At 40.2% G+C, this 19,264-nt stretch overlaps 1 protein-coding gene across 3 annotated transcripts in view; it reads left to right on the top strand.

The window, feature by feature from the left end:
* specc1 (sperm antigen with calponin homology and coiled-coil domains 1) overlaps positions 1-19,264 on the top strand; it is a 168,045-nt gene that overhangs the window by 146,974 nt on the left and 1,807 nt on the right. For all 3 annotated transcript variants that reach the window (XM_074671964.1, XM_074671965.1, XM_074671966.1), the window contains 2 exons: positions 2,203-2,319; positions 8,341-8,400. In XM_074671964.1, coding sequence (XP_074528065.1) covers positions 2,203-2,319; positions 8,341-8,400 — 177 coding nt within the window. The remainder of the gene's footprint in view (positions 1-2,202; positions 2,320-8,340; positions 8,401-19,264) is intronic.

Genomic DNA, 19,264 nt, shown 5'->3' with positions numbered 1-19,264 from the left:
ATGTGCAGAGTTAGAAAAAAAATCACCCCTTGTACAGTGTGTGCAGAAAGTAAAATTAGTGATTCAGACAGGAGACGTTTTTTGAACCAGGCTGTAAATAGGTTATTTTCTGCTTTGAAAACAGCTTTTTTGAGCTTGGTGTGTTTGTGACTTCAGGTACTTCTAGAGTCAGCCTCAAGTGGCCACTTGAGAACAGCAGATTTTAGCACTTCAACATTGTCTCATAGTCTTAGACAGGAAGTGTCCGCTTGATGTTTCCACAGCCAACCTTGCCCCGTTTTGGCAGGTGATGTGTAAGCTGGATGCCTACAGCTGCATCAGTGGCAATTTTTTTGACCAATCACAGACTGCAGTGTTTCTAGCTCCGCCTTTTGGGGTCTGATCAGTCTGGTACCCCAACAGAAGGGTAGTCAGACCGAACTGAACCACTTGGTGGAAACAAGGCTCCAGATGGGGTCAGCTGATTGAGGCTGGTTGTCAGAGCTGCAGATGAACATTGGGCTCATCTTGACTCAAAAACACCTTTTATTTATTTATTTTTTTCCAAAATTCTTTTTTTTTATTTTTTGAAAAGACATAACATTAAACATGTATTCATAACACAACACAGTGCCCTTTTACAGAAAAAATTACAAAAGCATAGCAGCCTTCAACACTATTGTACTACAACACTATCTAATATCCTCCACAATCTTTGATATATAACATAAAAGATCCCCAGACACTCTCAAAAATGTTTTGGCTGCCTTTCAGTACATAAGAAATCCTTTCTAGTGGGAGGGTAGACAACATCTGTTTCCTCCACTAACTTACTGCAGGCCCATGAATGTTTTTCCAACATAGAGAAATACACCTCTTCACATTTAACAGGCTTATATCTATAAACATTCTTTCAGCTTTTGTGTATATAGATGTCTCCGAGTATAACGCCAAACAAGAACAGTCTTGGGTTCAATACAAATTTCTTAGACACTATTTTTTCAATTTCACATCTTATTCATTCCCAGGACAATTCAATTTTTCTACAGTACTACAAACAATGAACTAATGTTTCTCTATATTCAGCACATTTTGGGCATAAATCAGGAAAATTTTCATTTTACCTGTTGAGATCTACTGTCTTTACATATAATCTCATTGACCATTTGAACTGAATTAGTCTGAGACATATATTAGTAGACCTGGTATGTGCCATGTAACATGCATATCTGGAGTCCTCCTCCATCAACACTAATGTAAGAACTTTGTTCCAAGCTTTGGGTCTACCGTATAATTCTTCCAACATTTTAATAACGTCACAATATAGATGAGTGATATCATACCTTTTTTCTGACGATCTTTTCTTATTATTTCTTCTAAAGTTGCACTTTTTTTTTTTTTACAGATATTCTATATTTTCTGTTTTGTAAAGGTTTACATTTTTATGGGTTCAATCAAATTTGCATCCACTGAAATGTTTTTCACCTGACCCTCAGAACCACAGCACAGCTCTTTGGGTAACTCCACCTCTTCTCAGATCACAGTGACTTCCCCAATTCCAGTATGTGGATAAATATATTCAAGGGATTTCGATGATGACCTGTGAGGATTCACAGAGACATGAGTGGAGAAAGTCCCTTTGGCTTTCAAACTTCATTCCTCAAACTCACAAGAGAGATTCAAGAGGAAGATACCGGAAATAACTGATCCACACAGCCTGTAACTCAGAACAATGGCTCAGAGGAAGTCTGTCCTCTGAATTCTCCTCTTATCACACGCTGAATGTGCTGTAGGCAGAGCATGAGGTGACGATGCTGCACACACAGCGAACACACACACACACAGCGAACACACACACTCACAACAAACACAGCACTGGATGTGCTGTGAAGCACGTTCAGCACCCAGAGGAGAGAGCCTCAGAAGCTTAAATGGGATCAAGAAGAAGTTCACCACAACATCCTCTGAAGGAAACACAACCAGGCTTTAATGGACTCTTAAAGAGACAGGACGCCATATAATCATATTAAAGCTGAATTGTCATGCAGTTTCCTGTGATTTGATGACTTAATGGATTTTTTCATGGCCTGTGTGTCGTCAGGGGGCTATTAGCGCCCCTCTGAACCGAGGCCAACCCAAAGCACATCATTCCCATCATGTGGTTTTGACTTTGGCCTGTTCGATGATGCGTGTTTCTCTTCTTATTTATGTTTTCATCCACAGAATATCGATGTGACCAACTTCAGCAGCAGCTGGAGCGATGGTTTGGCTTTCTGTGCTCTGCTGCACACATACCTCCCCGCCCACATCCCCTACCTGGAACTCATCAGTCAAGATAAGGTACGAGATGACTGAAAACAGCACACACACACTCAGACACACACACACACACTCAAACTCATACCTCTACAAACATAAGGTCAGTAAATAATCACAGAGGTAATAAATAGGAGTGCCTGAACAGAGGCAGAGGAGTGTGACCTCAGAGTACTTAAATCCATTTCTTCATCAAGTTAAAGACAGGGGTGTGTCCAGACTGTTCTGACACTGGGTGGCTCAACAGAGGCACCGAATTATCACAAGCACAAGATACAGTGTGTGCACACAGATAGCGGCACCAAGCAGGAACCCCGGGTCGTAAAATATGCAGACCATGCAGAAGTGTTAAAAACTGGTTTGGTTTTTCATGACCCATCATTTTTGAAGATGCTAAATCTCAATCTGTCTCATGAAGGGCATGGCTGAGCTGTCTGCATTCATTTTCATTCATTTCATTTAACCTTAATTTAAATCTTGAGGAATCATTGAGGGAGAGCCCTCATTTACAATGATGTCGAGAGCACAACAACAATACAAGATCACAAGAAAAAACAGCAAATAAGTAATTGATTGGACACCATTAAAAGCAGTTGCATTCAAAGGTACAGTAGTTGGTAATCATAGTTTTAAACTGACCAACAGAACCCATATTGTTGAGTTTCAGTGTGTGTTGCAAGTTGTTCCAGGAGGACGCTGCAGAGAAACTAAAAGCAGCTTTACCAAACTCAGTTTTAGTCCGAGGAACATCAAGCATCAGATAATCTGTTGAACGTGTGGAATACTTTTTATTTGACCAGTTTAATAAAGTGCTGAGGTATGGTGGCACGTTGCCATTCAAAACTTTATGAATAAACAGCAGCCAATGCTTTTGTCTTCTTAGAGACTGTGTTAGCCATGCCTGTGAATAGCATGATGCTACTCTACCTTCTGGTATTCCCTCTGTTGCTGGGTTAGCACGGCTAGCTTGTCCATCTTATTGGAGATAGATCTTACCTTCCCAATAACGATGGATGAAAGGACAGGTCCATGTCGTCACTTCTTAGCTCACACCTGAGAACCAGCACGTCGTCCTCACCTCCTTCTCCTCACCTTGTGGGAAGACATCAGGCCATGCACCAGTTAGCATTGACATCCTACCAGCTGCTAACAGCTGACATCACATGTTAACAATGCGGCCATGGTTTCATGTATGATCTCCAGACAAACAGGAGAAAAAGTAGTAAAGTAGCAAAAGCCACAAAAAGTTTAGCCACCAACACTTCAAAAATAGTTAAAGAATTTACATATATTAAAGTTTGAAATAAATCAACTTAAAAAAAAAATAAGATGAACAGCACTCAGAGCTTTGAAGGTGGGGAGCAGGATTTTATAACTGATGCAGTGCATGATGGGAAGCCAGTGCAGCTGTTGCGGAATGGGGCTGATGTGAAATAAGATCAGATCAATCAAATCCAAGTCTTTTCCTTTTGGTCTCTCAAACAGGCTCATTGATTGATTGATCACTCTTAGTTTCTCATTGGTAGGAAAGTTTGAATAAGATTCATAAAGAATTCTCTGTACGATTCTTTAACTTTGTATTGTGATACAGTGTACAGCGCTAAAATCTTAAAGGACTCAGACAATCCATGCTGATGTCTCAGTTTTACCATCTTAAGTAAATGTGTCACATCAAGATGCAAAGTAAGCTACCAGCATCCTGTTGCATAACAGCCCTAAAAACATTTACACAGCAGATTTCCTTCAGAAACAGCAAACATCTCAGTTTTGAGGCAGTACCAGAGGTGGTTAAACAGATTTCTAAAGAGGATGCCTTTAAGTCATCCCTGGACATCCGTCTGAACGTGCATCTGGTTTGGTGGCGTAAGACCACTTCCTGTTGCCCTGTTCAAACAGAGCAACAGAAGCTGAAGCTGTTTTATGACTTCAACAGTCAGTCAGTCAGTAAGGTTTGAATAAAGCAAACAATCTGCTTGTTCAGCCTCTTCCTTCTTTCTTTCATGTTTTGCAGCGTTGAGTCTCTAGAAAGCTGCACATGAAGCCATGAGAACTTAGCAGAAATGTTAACCTGTGACCTGTGAAAATGCTCTGCTTTCTCTGTGTTAGTTAAAAAAAAAACATGTTTGCCAAGAGGAAAGTATTTTCAAAAAAACCTGCATTACTTGGAAGGCATTTCCCCGGAGTCATGTTTTCCACCATTAATCCAGACTTTACAGACTTCCTGTAAGGAAGCATTTTACAGGTCTGTAGTGTGTTGACACAGCATTTAAAGGCAGCCTGCTCCCTGTGAATTATGGCTGTCAGTGATCCTGAGCCAAAAGCAGTGGGGACTGTTTAGCTTCGTGTTGACAGTGGTGTAATGGGAGCATGCAGGTGGTATATACAGTAACAATAGGGACCCTCTCGGGCTCTGCGGGGTCTGTTGCTCCAGTATTTAACAGTGAAACAGCTGACCAACACCTCTTACCAAGTCTGACACATCCCACCAGACAAACTACTCCAGTGTTTGTGGTGGTGTTGCTGTAAATGTGAAACCCTGAGCTGATGACAGAGACGTTGTACAGCTCATCGCTCACGATAATTCAATAGACTCCTGTTGGATAAATAAGTCTTGCTGAGTGACTCCCCCTGAGGCCCAAACACCCAACCTCTTCCCAGTACAATCCATCCTCCCAATAATCTGTTTAATGGTCTTCACGGTCTGTTTGGATCTAGACATACATTCAGCTCATAGAGGGAGCATACTGTAGATATCATAATAAAGAGTGTATGATGTATGACCCAAGAACTGAAAAAACAGTTGGAGCGCTAAACACGGTGCTTTTTAAGAAAGGACTTTTGACTGTTTCTTTTCAAATGAAGTCAATCCTTTATTCAACTCAAAATACTGCATAGACAATTCATCACTTCATAAAACTGAAAAATTGTTTCTGATGTATGAAAGTTTGACTTTGACACCTGTAACAGAAGTGATAAAATTTAAACCAGAGCGGGTTTACTGGGGAGGGGTACTTTTCACATTTGAAACTATCCGGTACCAATACCCGGTACCTAGCACCAGCTGGTAGCAATTTTTGGTACCTTTTTTGTGTTATAAATAATAATAAATTATTTTAAATTTAATAAAATATATAAATTTAATATATAACCTTGCAATGCTGTGTTCATGTCCAGCATGGAAAACCGCCTACTCTTCCACTCCCTCACAGTCACAAGGATGCATTTAGGTACCTAAACACAGAATAGAATAGAATAGAATAGAATAGAATAGAATAGAATAGAATAGAATAGAACTTTATTGTCATTGTAACAAGTACAACGCAATTGAAGTCACAACAGCAATCAAGAAAACAAAAGTAAGAAAGTGTAAAGGAAGTGCAAAAATGTCCTTGTCCAGAAAATAGATGACGACAGCTTGTTCATCATTGTCCATCATTGTCCAGTTCAGCCAGTCTCCACCTCCACAGGGTCCAGGACTGAGCTTCTTCAGCAGTCTGTTCAGTCTCTGTCTCCTGGATCCTGTCTGCTCACAGCAGGTGAAGTTCTCCCAATGTGGCCTTGGTATCTGATGTTAGCTTTGTTAGCCATGTCTGTGAATAGCATGATGCTACTCTGCCCTCTGGTATTCCCTCTGTTGCTGGGTTAGCACAGCTAGCTTGTCCATCTTATTGGAGATAGATCTTACGTTCCCAATAACGATGGATGGACAGGTACATGTCGTCACTTCTTAGCTCACACCTGAGAACCAGCACGTCGTCCTCACCTCCTTCTCCTCACCTTGTGGGAAGACATCAGGCCTTGCACCAGTTAGCACTGACATGCTACAGGCTGCTAACAGCTGAGAAACACGGTACCTTTTGAATTTACGTGAACCTGTACCAGGTACTTTTGACAGAATTCTGTCAGTACCTATAAAAGTACCTAATTCAGTACCCATGCCTAGGGCTTACTGTTGTGTTGTATCAGATATACTTTTAATAATTTTGTAAACTCTTGGGAGCTAAAGAGACCAGTTTTTGGAGGATTTTAAATGAAATAGAACAGGATAGTCCAAGGTTTCCTTTATTATTTTTTTATGATGGTCTCAATGTTTTAATACATTACTTGTCAGGAGTGCAGGTAGGTCAGTTTTGCACCCCAACTCGTCTACTACAGAGCCATGCTGTTGTAATCATAAATAGATGTAGTCTCCACGATGCCACCCGTCAGTTTCTGAAACACAGTTTTACTGAAAATCTTCAACAGAGACCATATTGGAAAAGGGGCGGGCTTTGAGTGTTCAGACTAACAGCTGCAGAGCCCCAGCCTATCAATCAGCTGAGCTATGCCTCTGTTTGGACAACCTCATGATTTTAATATTTTCTAAACTACCGAGTTATCTGAAAAATTCACCCCTGTAAACATGTTTTAATGCTGATTGTGTGAATATTGTGGTTTCCAGTACTTCCAGAGCCAGAGAACACTCGACAAACTGCAGTTTACAGCAATCCCAGTTGTTTAACAGTTTTAAAATAGTGGAGCATCATCAGAAATGTTTTAATACGTGTGAGATAAAAGTGAAAGCTGAGAAGGTTTGTATGTATACCCCTCAGCCTTCCCCCTTCATCTTCCTCCTTCATCTTACCCCTTCATCCACCCTCTGTTTTGAGGGCCAAGAGGAAGGGGTGAAAATACATCCCACACAAGATGCCATTCCATTCCCACTATGTTGTCAATCCTAGCCACTTGCTGGCTGTGTGGTAGGCAGATTCAACAACTGTTTCTTCCAAGATGCCGTCTCCTATGATGTTTCCCTTTGCTCAGGACCTTTTGATTTTCTTTAATTTTTACTTTGAGTAGCCAAGGATTGGATATTGATAAAAAAAAAAAAACATGGGTGTCATAACTATAAAAATCAATAATCATGCTTCCATCTGTCTCCACTCCGCCATCCTGTCAGCAGGTGCAGTGAATCATGGGGAAATTCTCATACCCCTTCCTTTAAAGTGAGGTCCCAGTCATTTCAAGGGCTGTGCAGTCATTCCCCTTCAGCTGACGGAGAATTGGGACCAGACGTGAACGGGCAAAACCAAGAGCTAAAGAGTACAATTAGGATTGTCCCTGAGTCTAGGCAGACCACAGTCCATCTCAGCCCAGAGTACATCACTTCTGCCCCACAAACTGCTTTACAACCCACCTCCACCCCAGCTCCTCTTTTATAGCTGTGTCTGATTTTATCAGTGTCATACCACTGATGCTTGCTCTGTTATGTACTCCTGGGGGTCTTTGCTGCTGCTCTCCCTGCCTTTCTTTTTCACGTTTGCACATGTCAGAGAGGGGAGATGTGCTCTCCTTTCCTTAGATTTTGGCATCCCTAGCCTTTCATAAAGGGAGACTTGGGAAGCCAGGGAGCTCGCAGAACAGAGTAATACCACAGAGATGACTTAAAAACGGCCTTTGAAAACTTGTGATCACGATGATCACTAATAAAAATCACTAATCACTAATAATCTTCAAACCCAAAATTTTCTACAAACAACCATCACCTGACAGAGACTGATGACACATAAACTGTTTGTGTCACTATGTGTGTGTGTGTGTGTGTGTGTGTGTGTGTGTGTGTGTGTGTGTGTGTGTGTGTGTGTGTGTGTGTGTGCGTGTGTGTGTGCTGGATTGTCTTTTTTCTTCTTCTGCTGCTTTTTCAAATTTCTGTGCATCTCAGTGTTATGTACGTCCTTTGTCACAGTCTGAGTGTGCTTCTCAGGACAGTGTGTATTTCACATTTCAGTTTACAGTTATCTCCTCCTCTCTGAGCAGAAGTGATGGTTAGCAAACTCTCCATGAGGAGACTCAGGTTAAACCTACAGGGACTGACTTCACTAGACTTTTAATAAGTTTCCCAGACAGAGATTGAACCTCGTATGGCTTTACACTTCACAAATAAACATGAGGCTACATAACACACCAAGAGGCTCACAATAACAAGCAAAGTCTTTTCACATGTTCTCTGAAGTCTCCTGGGTGTGAGGGAGCCTCACGCTGTCTCTGCTGCTTATTTTTCTTCAGGTACGAAATCTGACCCTGGCTTTCCAGGCAGCCGAGAGCGTCGGCATTAAAGCCTCTCTGGTGAGTTAACCTTACATTATATACTCTCACACACACACACACGTTATATCACAGAGGGACCCTCTGATTAGAGGTGTCGAGGAGCTGAGAAACAGCACCTACTCAGAGCATCAAAAATGTACTCCTGAGTGTGTCAGGACTGGAGGAACAACTAGAAAAATAGCAGAGGGGCCATGCAGCTGTACGGTTAAAATAAAGGACCAGGGCAACTTTGAAAAGTAAGACAGGTGAAGTGTGTCAGAGTAGTTGTTCAGCTGAAGAGAAAACCTGAGGAAAACCTTCTCTAGGCCCTGGTCGAGCCTTGAGCTCGCTCTGACTTTGAGCTGTGGGAATGGTAAAAGGGGTAGAGAGGGTGTCTGCCTCGTGGACTCTGACTGGTAGGTGATTTCAAAGAAAAGGAGCCTGATCACGAAAGGCTACACCCCTGAGACTGTAGATCAGAGGTTGCCAACCCATCGCTCGCGATCGACTGGTTGATCTTTGAAGCTTCCCTGATAGATCTTGAAAATAATAGAAAAATGAATTACTCCGCATCACGCATGATGAAGTACGACTAAGCACACACAATGTAAACAAATCTGAACTATGGCTGGAAAAGTTGCTTGAGGAAATCAAATCCACACTTACTATGATCATGTACCAGTGTTTACAGACGCGCTATCATCTACCTCTGTGTTTTCTATGCTGTAATGATTCGACATCCTGAGTATCCCATGAGTCGTGGAGAAAACTTCTGTTCTACACTATGTCCAGATTTACAAGATTTAGCAGCACAAGTTCCCCCTGTCACTCTGTGGGGGTTATAATTACTTTAACCTTCATCTCGTTTGTGGATACTCTAATGATGAGTGCTGCGCTCCCGCACTCGGGTGTATTTCGCATCAGCTGATCATTAATCCTTCTCGGGCTCATACAGGAGTCACCTTTCTCCTCTCTTTGGGACAGAAGTGTTCACCAAGTTTGTCTATCTTTAATCAAATAATCTAAAAATCAACAGATGGTGATCACACCTGAAAGCCTCTTAGCTTTCATATCACACCGTTACTGTGTGCCTCTGTGCAGGGGCGTGTCCAGACTTTCAGGCTGGGGTGGCTCAATGAGGGCGGAAGGGGGGGCAGGATGTGTACATTTACAAATTGTCACCATTTTTCTTGTTTAATGTCACTCTCTACTTTAAGCACTATGAATAACTATGATTATATAGATATTAAATCCTTGACCTGCGATGGTGGTATAGTGGTGAGCATATCTGCCCTTACGAAAGAAAAATATATGTACCAATATATTTTTTGAAATGTATTGTAATATATTATTGATATATTATGATACACATGGAATAATATATTGAGGGCACGTATACAATATATATTATATATATATATGAAATATATTGCAATATATTGCAAAATATACAAATAATTGCAGCTTTCCATATATTGCAATATATTGGAAAATATAAATACTAATTCTCATATATGGGAATATATTACCTAATATATAACATGATATTTTCCAATATACTGCAATATATTTTTCTTTCGTAAGGTTGCCTTTTAAGCAGTTGACCTGGGTTCGATTTCCGGCCATCGCAGTATGCACCTGGTGGGGGGCGACCATCTTAACATTTAAGTGTGGCTGGGGATGAGCATGCTTTGGGGGCGGCAGCAGCTCAGTCTGTAGGGACTTGGCTTAGGGATTGAAGGGTTGCTGGTTCAAGCCCAGCTGCGGACCAAGATCGGAATTGGGCTGATACCTAGGGAGGTGTTGGCTTACATTCCTGAGCACTGTCGGGAGCCCTTGAGCAAGGCACCAAAACCCCCAACTGCTCAGATGCGCCCTGAAGGTGCAGCACCATCACTCTGACCTCGATCAGTGCGTTTCTGTGCAAAAGTGCTGTTTGTGTGTGTATAAAGCATTTTCAGAGTGTGAAAAGAGAATTTCCCCCAAGGGGATTAATAAAAAAGTACATAAAAATAAATAAATGATAAATAGTTCGTGGTTTAAGTATAAAAACTGTATTATACATAATGTGCGTCAGTAGACGAGCCAGACTACAACAAGTTTAAGTCCCATTTTCATATAATGTTAAAGGAAAAAGTGATAACATCCAAAGGGTTTCAGCAGGTAAGCAAAACAGCTTCTAACACTTAAATATAGGACACTTATGTTATGATTCATACATCTAGGCACGTTAAAACTTGAAATACATAATGTGTTTTCCATTTTTCCTCAAGCTTTCAATAGGTAAATCTTTCATTCACACCGGTTGGGTTTAGAGATCTTGGGCTCAAAAAGGTTGGTGACCACTGCTGTAGACTGACGAACAGGCTGCATGCAGAGGACTGGGAAACACAAAGGAGCAGGAAGTCAGACCTGAATTTAAAATAAGACAGGAAAGAGAAGAAACATAGGGAAATGAAATATAACAGCTTAACTAATCCGGAGCCTCGACACAGTGGGCTGTAAATCAAGAGAAAAGCTAATGCTATAAATAATTCAGATGTAATTGGACTTTGATTTGTGGAGGTCGTCTGATAAAACATTGGCAGCTCCCCTCGGGAATCAGTGAGAAACTCCCAGCTGCTCCGCTGAAATATTTAGACTTAGTGAGCACTTTCTGAGAAAACCCCTCTGAGTTTTTCCTCTGTGTGATAAACACTGCTTTCATATTTACTCCCAGTGAGGAGGTGCTGCTAGCTGTTAGCCATAACATCCAGTTCCAGCTTTACACAGGGCTGAATAGACGTTTCAAAGCCAGGAGCAGTGACATGGCATCTTACTTTGGTGAGGGAAGTACATAAGCCGTCATTCTGAAAGATTAGCAAAGAGGAAGGACTAATATAGATTACAGCATGTTATTTGCTCGGTCTCTTTCAAAGTACAGAATCTGAACAGAGTAATTTGATGATACAATCACAGTTTAAAACACATCAATAAGATAATATATACTTTTTTTTTAAAAAGTGTCATGAGTTTCTTTAAAAAGTTGAATCTCAAAGGTGATGCATTTGAAGCTGAAAAGAATAAAATCAGAATGAATCAAAACAGTATTTTTTTTCTGTATCCTCGTCTTCACAGTCATTCCTTCACATTGGAATCACTACCAGAAAAAAATCTCTTATCAAAGCTTTTAATAGGATACTTGACCTTTCATGACATTTCCTCTCTGGGATTAATAAAGTATTTCTGATTCTGACCTGCAAAAAGCTTCTCATTCTTGCTGTAGACACGGTTTAAAGATGTTAAACTTGAACATTACAATCAACAGACTAAAACAGACCCAAGAGCTTCTTTTTCAAAGCTTCATAATAAAGAGGAAGCAGCTTGTAAGTTAGTTTGTTTTGGATGGAGTGAAGTGACACTCAAATTGGCTTTAAGAAATCTGGTCAAAGAAGGTTTTTGTTGTTGTTGTTTTTTTAAGTTAGATGACAGTAAATATAAACTTAGCATGAGAAGTAAAAGTGATTTGTGTCCAGTAGAATATGGCAGGATAATCTATTGGACAACGGAAGAGAAAATTTGGTAAATTTTTCATGAGCACAACCCACATACTCAGTTCTGTTTTTCATCCCAGAAATGTTTATGGGCTGAGATTTGTGCCACTAGAAACTGAATCTGAATTATTAAATTGAATTTCAAAAGCATGATCTGAAATTGGAATATAAAGAAGCTGTGAGGAGTTTCCAAATGATCTGGCAAAATTCTCCCTTTTAGATTTAGCTATGCCTGATTATGATTAACACTTCAAAATGATGTTATCAGCACCAATAGAGGTTATTCAAAATGCTACTTCTTAGCTTCCTGATCGGGTCGATAGGACCAGATTGATTTACAGCACATCTAAATCTCCATGACAACACCATGCTGACTCTGCTGAAAACGATTTCTGTGATTGATTTTGTAGTGATGGTAGACACTGGAGCCTAACTGTCAGACAGAAAAAGAACAGAAGAGCAGAAGAAAGATAAACAGGAGAGTGATACAGCCCGAGCTTAAGGCTAACACAGGTGCTAAGCTGTTTTTGCTAATGTTGATTCCAACCCACAGTCAGCAGTTATTCTGCAGTGGTCTGTTCAAACTTGAGAGTCTATCAATAAAGTGAAGAGTGAGGTTATGTTAGCTCTGATTGGTAGATGACTGGCAGGACATAACCAGGATTCACTAACGTTAAACATTACAAAAAATGTCTTAGACAGCACCTAGCTGCCAACTGAGCTAACTACTGAACTACAATACAAAATAACAAAAGTTGCTTGTTGCTACGTTTCAAACAACAGTGCCACGTAACTGTTAATGATCGCCTTACCTTGTTGCGTTGTATCCAGTAAAAAGACAAGTAGTAGATCTGATCTCCATTCATTTTCAAAACAAACCAAATTTAAAAATTCAACTCTCTTTATCTTTTAAAGTCAAATACACAAAATTCAACTCCTGTTCACAAAACTCAGATTCAGTTTTACAATTCAATATTAATTTAGCATGGCAGGACCAGAATGTCACCTACAGCCATAAGGAGGAGTAATCGAGCACAGATTCTCAGAAATCCTCTTCACATCCATAAAAACGTAAGTTTTAAGCAAACCAGATTCTTCAGTCCCTGGTCTTCAGACACCATGGACATGGTTTTGTCTCAGCTTACTTCACTCATGTGAGGAGTCCAACCAGAGACTGTAAAGACGTTTTCACAAACCTGAAAAGGATTTCTGTGGATCTGTGCTCGATTACTCTGCATTATGGACATAGACGATGTAATGGTCCAGCCATGCTGAACTGAAATAAAATCCAGTGTTTTTTTGATTTAAGGAAAATAGAGGGTTGAATTTTCAAGTAGTTTGAAAGCAATTTCATAGCAAATAAATTCAGTTCCAAAACAATTAGTTTAATTTCATATCATTATTTTCAAATTCCACATAACATTTTAAATTCAGTTTCTGGCAACGAAGATCTCAGCCTATAAACATGTTTGTTACAGATGTGGCTCCAAATTTATTACCAAGAAGCATTGATTCAAAGAATTAAACTAACATACACTAGTTTACTTCCTTTTTGTGCTGAGTTTAAATCTGTACAAACTCACCTGAACTCATCAGACTAGTCTTGAAATCGTGACAGGAGGAATTTTAGTAAAGTAAAATGTAGAATTGTAGAATTATAGATTTCAGCTTCCTCTGTGTGTTTCTCACAGCTTTTTGATCTTGTTCTGTTCATTTTAAAAGAGTGAAAAAAAGTCTCCTGTCTGAGTTTGATGACATAAAAATGTGTCACTCTAACTATTAAGTATCTCCACAGCGTCTGTCAGACGTCTGATGTGACACATCCTCTCCTCTCTGCAGACATCTGTTATAAAATCTGTTTTTCATTAATCTGTCAGCGTCTGCGTTTGCTCTGATCAAATTAGACTGACGGTAACTGAGCAGCAGCAGGAAACAGCATCCTTAGTTACCGTCACACTTTGACTCAACAAGTACTTTGTGACATCACCAATTAAGCCCCGCCCACTTCTGTCCATTGAGAAAAACTCAAACCACAACAAAAGTTTTGGGCTGCCTCATTGATCAAGACAGTTCAACTTTTGGGGAAAGACTTTGACGAATCTGAGGATGTTGTTTTTCATAAGTACAGATGTTGTGCTCCTTGGTGGTCTTTGGTGGTCTTTGGTGGTCTTTGGTGGTCTTTGGTGGTCTTAAGGTCAGCTCAGTGAGATTGTAGAGGTCATGAAAGTGTCACAGATGGACACACAGTCTTTTATGTGACTGTTTTTTTAAGACATAACTTTTTGTTTCCCTTCTTGCTCTCAAAGGTTTTTCCTCTTCATCATTTATCTGCGTATGACATCACATCTTGTTCCTGATCAGCACTGGTGACAGCCTAATGTTTTGAGGAACATGATAAAAGTGAACACGGCGTAGCTGGCTACTTCTTCTTTTTGTAAACAAACAGAACAGAAATAACTGCTCGGAGTTGACTTGATAAAATAAACATCCAGTCTAACGGCTTGTTGTGGTGGAGCCAGCTGGAACAGGGGCCAGAAAGTGAACCAGGCTCAAATATTTCACTCAGACCAAAGTTCACATTTCTGTATCTCATTAACCCTTCAGTTACGATCTTGTGGCTACAAGATTGGATCCTGCAAACTTGTTCCCATGTGAAGCTAAAAACAAACACCGGACAGTTATTTTTCAGTTCAGTCTGTTTCTGCTGCTGAGCGTCAGCATCGAGAGGAGCCTCTTCTTACACGCTGCGGAGCTGACCCTCCACAGTGAGTGTTTTTCTGAGCTACAGGGAGCTGCTGTGACGCCGGCTCCATGTGGAGTCATGTGAAATCCTGGTTCAGTGTCTGACTCATCAGAGATGGACAGACAGTTTGTCTGAGACTGACCGCCTGCAGGCAGAGGGGGGGGCTTTCAGAGATGCTTTTCAACAGGCTGTAAGCTGCTCTGTGCATTTCAATCATCATTACTTTAAACAGTAGTGAGACACTCTGCACATATTTTATTTAAAGAAATACACAACGGCCCAAATACACCAGATGCATCTCTGGTGTACAAGAATACAAGATATACAAGAATAATAGAGAGGTCAAAATCCATGCTAGTCCAGAATTGATATCTATGAGGGATGACAGTACAGTCCTTAAGTCCAAGTTAAATTGAAGGTCCAAGTGCAAAGTCTCAGTTTTTTTTCATACATTATATTTATTGTTTTAACAAGCTTAATACAAACACATCAATGCACATAACAAAACTGTGTGCATAAAAACCGAACATCACTCAGGTACACAAACAAGGGTCTTAAAGCATAATAATAGTGATTTTGTGTGTAAAAACAAACAAGCAATAAAATAAATAAATAAATAAATAAACAAATAAAAAAAAAATCCATATACATACATACATACACGTACACATACATACACACATACATACATATACACATACATATATAAACATACATATAGATAGATGGATCCATGCACATACACTTACACACACATAGAAATCTGCATAAATACCCACATACGCATACGCACACACATATTAGAGAACATACACATGTATCACATGTAATTATAAGATGGGAAGTTAAGTTAGAACTCAAATTGTAGTAGGTGTTTTAAATCAAGAAAGAGACAGTAATTATTACGATAGTTATGCCTATATAAATACATGTATAAATATATATATAAATATATATATATATATATATATATATATATATATATATATATATATATATATATATATATATATATATATATATATATATATATTCGGAAATTAAGCATACATATGTAATAAAATTTATAAACTGATAAAATAGAAGAAAAAAAAAAAGAGAAAGAAATAATTCAAATAAATGAATATGGATGCAAAGTCGCAGTTTTAATTCTAAAAGGGAAGACCTTGTCTCAGATACATGGAGCGAGGATAAGTGGAGATTGCTCTAAGACTGCAAGGGAAGCTCAGCTTCCCCTACAATGTCCCCGAAAACGTGGTGATATGTTCTGCTGTGTGTACATTTCATTGACAAATATGAGCTAGAATTCCTTCATCTTTTGTTCAGAATCAGCTCCTATCACAGGTAACTGGCTCCACCTCCTTCTCATTCATCCCCGCAGTGTCTCAGCGCTTTAACACAGTCAGACCCTGGGCGTCTTCTGACTTCAGCGGGGAAGTGTAGAGTGGGTTGTTCCACTGTGGAAACTGGACGGTCATTGGATAAACGCTGGGCTTTGTCTCGCCCATCAGACGCTGAGCGTCTCTGAGGGTCTATGAGGCAGTGGGCTGGCCTGGACGCTGGGCTTCTGCATGATGATTGGATGATCTGTCTGAGACCAAATCCCTTTTTGATTGACAGTGAAATGAGCCAGTCAGTGATCTTGAAGTATAACCCTCCACCGGAGCATCTACTGAGTTACACTCAGTGGTTCAGGACTGAGTATAAGGCTTTATTAATTCCCAGTGAGTTTATCTTTCTTAAAAACAGCAAGCGTTGTGTTTAAAGATTCTCTTTCTTTTCACCAATAAGCAGCTACAGCTACAGCTGTGGAGCTTCTCCCCCTGTCACTCACACTTACAGCCTGTTGTATAGTCTCATGTAGCAGCTCCAGCTGCTAACAAGCTGACACGGAGGGTAGAATTTACGTTTAAATGAATAAACAAATTTATGATGTAGGCCAGAGAATGAGCTTCCCCTCATTGACTGACCAGTAGCCGCCACTGGTGAGGATGTATAACTGATGACATCACTTGTACACATTATCAAAACCTCACAGTACAACAAAGAGTATACATACTTTATCAATTAATAGACTGTTAATTCCCCTTCTTTATATATATTTATCAAAGGGTCCCCAGATTTTTAGGAACTTTGGGGGTGAATTGGACAGAGTGTAACGAATCTTCTCCAACTATAAGCAAGAAACCACATCATTCAGCCAGGCTGTAAAAGAGGGAGGAGTGGTTGACTTCCATTCTTTCAGGACTGCCCTTTTTGCTATAATCAGGCCAAATTTCAAGGCTTGTTGCAGAGCAGAAGGAAGGGTTAAAAGATTATCAGAACAGCCCAAAATAACAAGAAGTCTGGCCCGTCAGGCTCTACTCATTACATCCCTTTGTTTTTATGGTCAGTTTAATTATTATCTGTTTTTTTTTACATGGTTTGTTTTATTTTAAAAGTCACTGGATCTTTAGGTGTTTTTCTGGGTTTGATCTACCCTACAGAATTGACACGTCACAGCTCCAGCATCCAGGAAAAATAGGATTGTTGCATATCTGCTGCAACCCGCCAGAGCAGGGACCACAACAGAGCAGAGTCGACATGTTGACTTGAATGGAAACCTATCTGATCCAGTGTCATGGCGGAGCAGAGCCAGACCAAAGATACATCTGGTGTGTTTGGGCTGTCATATCATGAAAAACTGGAAGCAACTACTTCACTTCGTCTAAATATTTATTTCTGTGATGAACAAGATTAAAGCTGAAATCACTGCAGCAGGACAGAGGCCACACAAGATGATGTAAAGTACCCTGTGAAAGGAAACAACAGAGATGGAAAAAGTGCTGTAAATGTAGTATTTTAAAGGGGATATATCATGCTGATCCCTGATTTAATACTTACATATAATATAATAAACTTGAAAACAAGACCTTTCACCCCCTGAATTTTCAAAAAAAGAGATATTGTATTTTTTCTGATATCCTAGAACGAGATTTGATGCCTCTGAAAATAGGTCATTGCCAGTTGGCCGCGAGATTTCAAACGTCATGACGACACGAGGATCCTTTCTTTTTATTGGAGTAATCTGATAAAGCAGCTCCTCCTCTGTGATGTCAGTTAGTCACACAACCGCCACCGAGGGATACACCCACCAAGAGCCAAGTATAAAGGTATAAACTATACATGTTACAGTACCAGTTTGACTCACCACACTGAAGCGTCCTGAGATGATCTGTGTCCAGGTGGATTTTCTTCCTCCTGAGCTGCAGAACCGTCCGGGTCTGACTCAGGGTCCAATACAAAATGACATATCCTACACTCTGCCATTTTATTAGTGCTATCAATGCCTTACGGTGAAGTTTTGGCAAACAGCAAACTCGCTCGGTCTGCTCCATTCAATATGGTGATTTTGTAAATACTGCCATGATGCAAAAACCACCCCCTGGCTCTACCCCCTCCGCCTCTCTGATAGAACTGACCAATCAGAGCACAAAGGGCTGTGACGTTGCGAGGTTACTGGAGGTCATTCTCCAAACGGAGCGTTTCAACGAGATCTTCAGAATGGCCTAAAATGAGGATATTGAGAACGCTATTGTGGGGCAATGAAGGAACTAAATGACTTGTACTGAGGGCAGAAATGCTTTACAGGCATCCTAGTCTGGCATAGTGAAAAGGAGAAACAAGCATGATATGTCCACTTTAATATAGTATATTTGTCATTGGGGGTTAATGGGTCAGACTTGTTTCTTACTCAGAAGTTCATAGAGATGTGGATAAAAGAAGGACCAAACTCTGCAGATGACGCACCAACAGGCAAGCCGAAAAGGCCACATGGGTTTTAGCATCAGAGAAATCTGTTTACTCTGTCTCATCATCTGAATCATTTTGGCATGATATGAAATCTTAATCCAGGTTTTATGTTAGGTTTGGTTAAGTTGCCTGTTCGCCTTGATCCCCTTGCCATGTTGGCATGATTGGCCCTCACCCTTGGTCCTAAAGCTTAATTAGGCCTTCCACATTACAGGTGTGGGCATCGCAAAAAATCTAATGTTTCATGTCTTTTTAGTTCACAATAAAAATACATGTTTAACTGTTTGAACAGTGATCAGGCTTCCGTTATTTTACAAAAGAACTAGGCTTGTTTTTTTGTTTTGTACTAAAGTATAAGTGCGTTTTTTTCGATGAGATTTCACTGAAGTAGACGTTAAAGTATCACTCTGTGAATCTAAAGTAAAGGTCAAAAGCCCTTTCTTTCAAATCTCTTCTTTCTCAACCAGGAGGTGTGGAGTGGAGAGGGTTGAAAACTAATGTCAGTCAGATTTGAGCTCTACATGCAATCAGAGCATCTCTTCCTCAGCTGATAGCCAAAGTTTAATTACTGGGAGAGCATTAATGTGACAACAGCACATGTTTAGGTTGAAGCTCCTGAATATTTCAGTTACCTCTTTGTTTTTATTTTGACCTTTGTAGACACTCCCTACATCAAGTCACAGCCTGCTCTGAGTTCAAAGAGTTCACTGTGAAGTGTCCAGATTGCAGGACGGCTCGCTCTGATCAGGATCAGGTTTAGGCTTGTCATATTTGAGCTGACTGCGGTTGGAAAAAGGGGTCACCTTTAACAAATGTTGTTCACCTGATCAGTGAA

The sequence above is a fragment of the Halichoeres trimaculatus genome, unplaced genomic scaffold, assembly GCF_033239565.1.
Source record: "Halichoeres trimaculatus isolate MK-OKI-2021-1 unplaced genomic scaffold, fHalTri1.1 fHalTri1_scaffold_6, whole genome shotgun sequence".
NCBI lineage: Eukaryota > Metazoa > Chordata > Actinopteri > Labriformes > Labridae > Halichoeres > Halichoeres trimaculatus.
The sequence above is the reverse complement of the archived record's forward strand: the minus strand, read 5'-3'. Positions and strand labels throughout refer to the sequence as shown.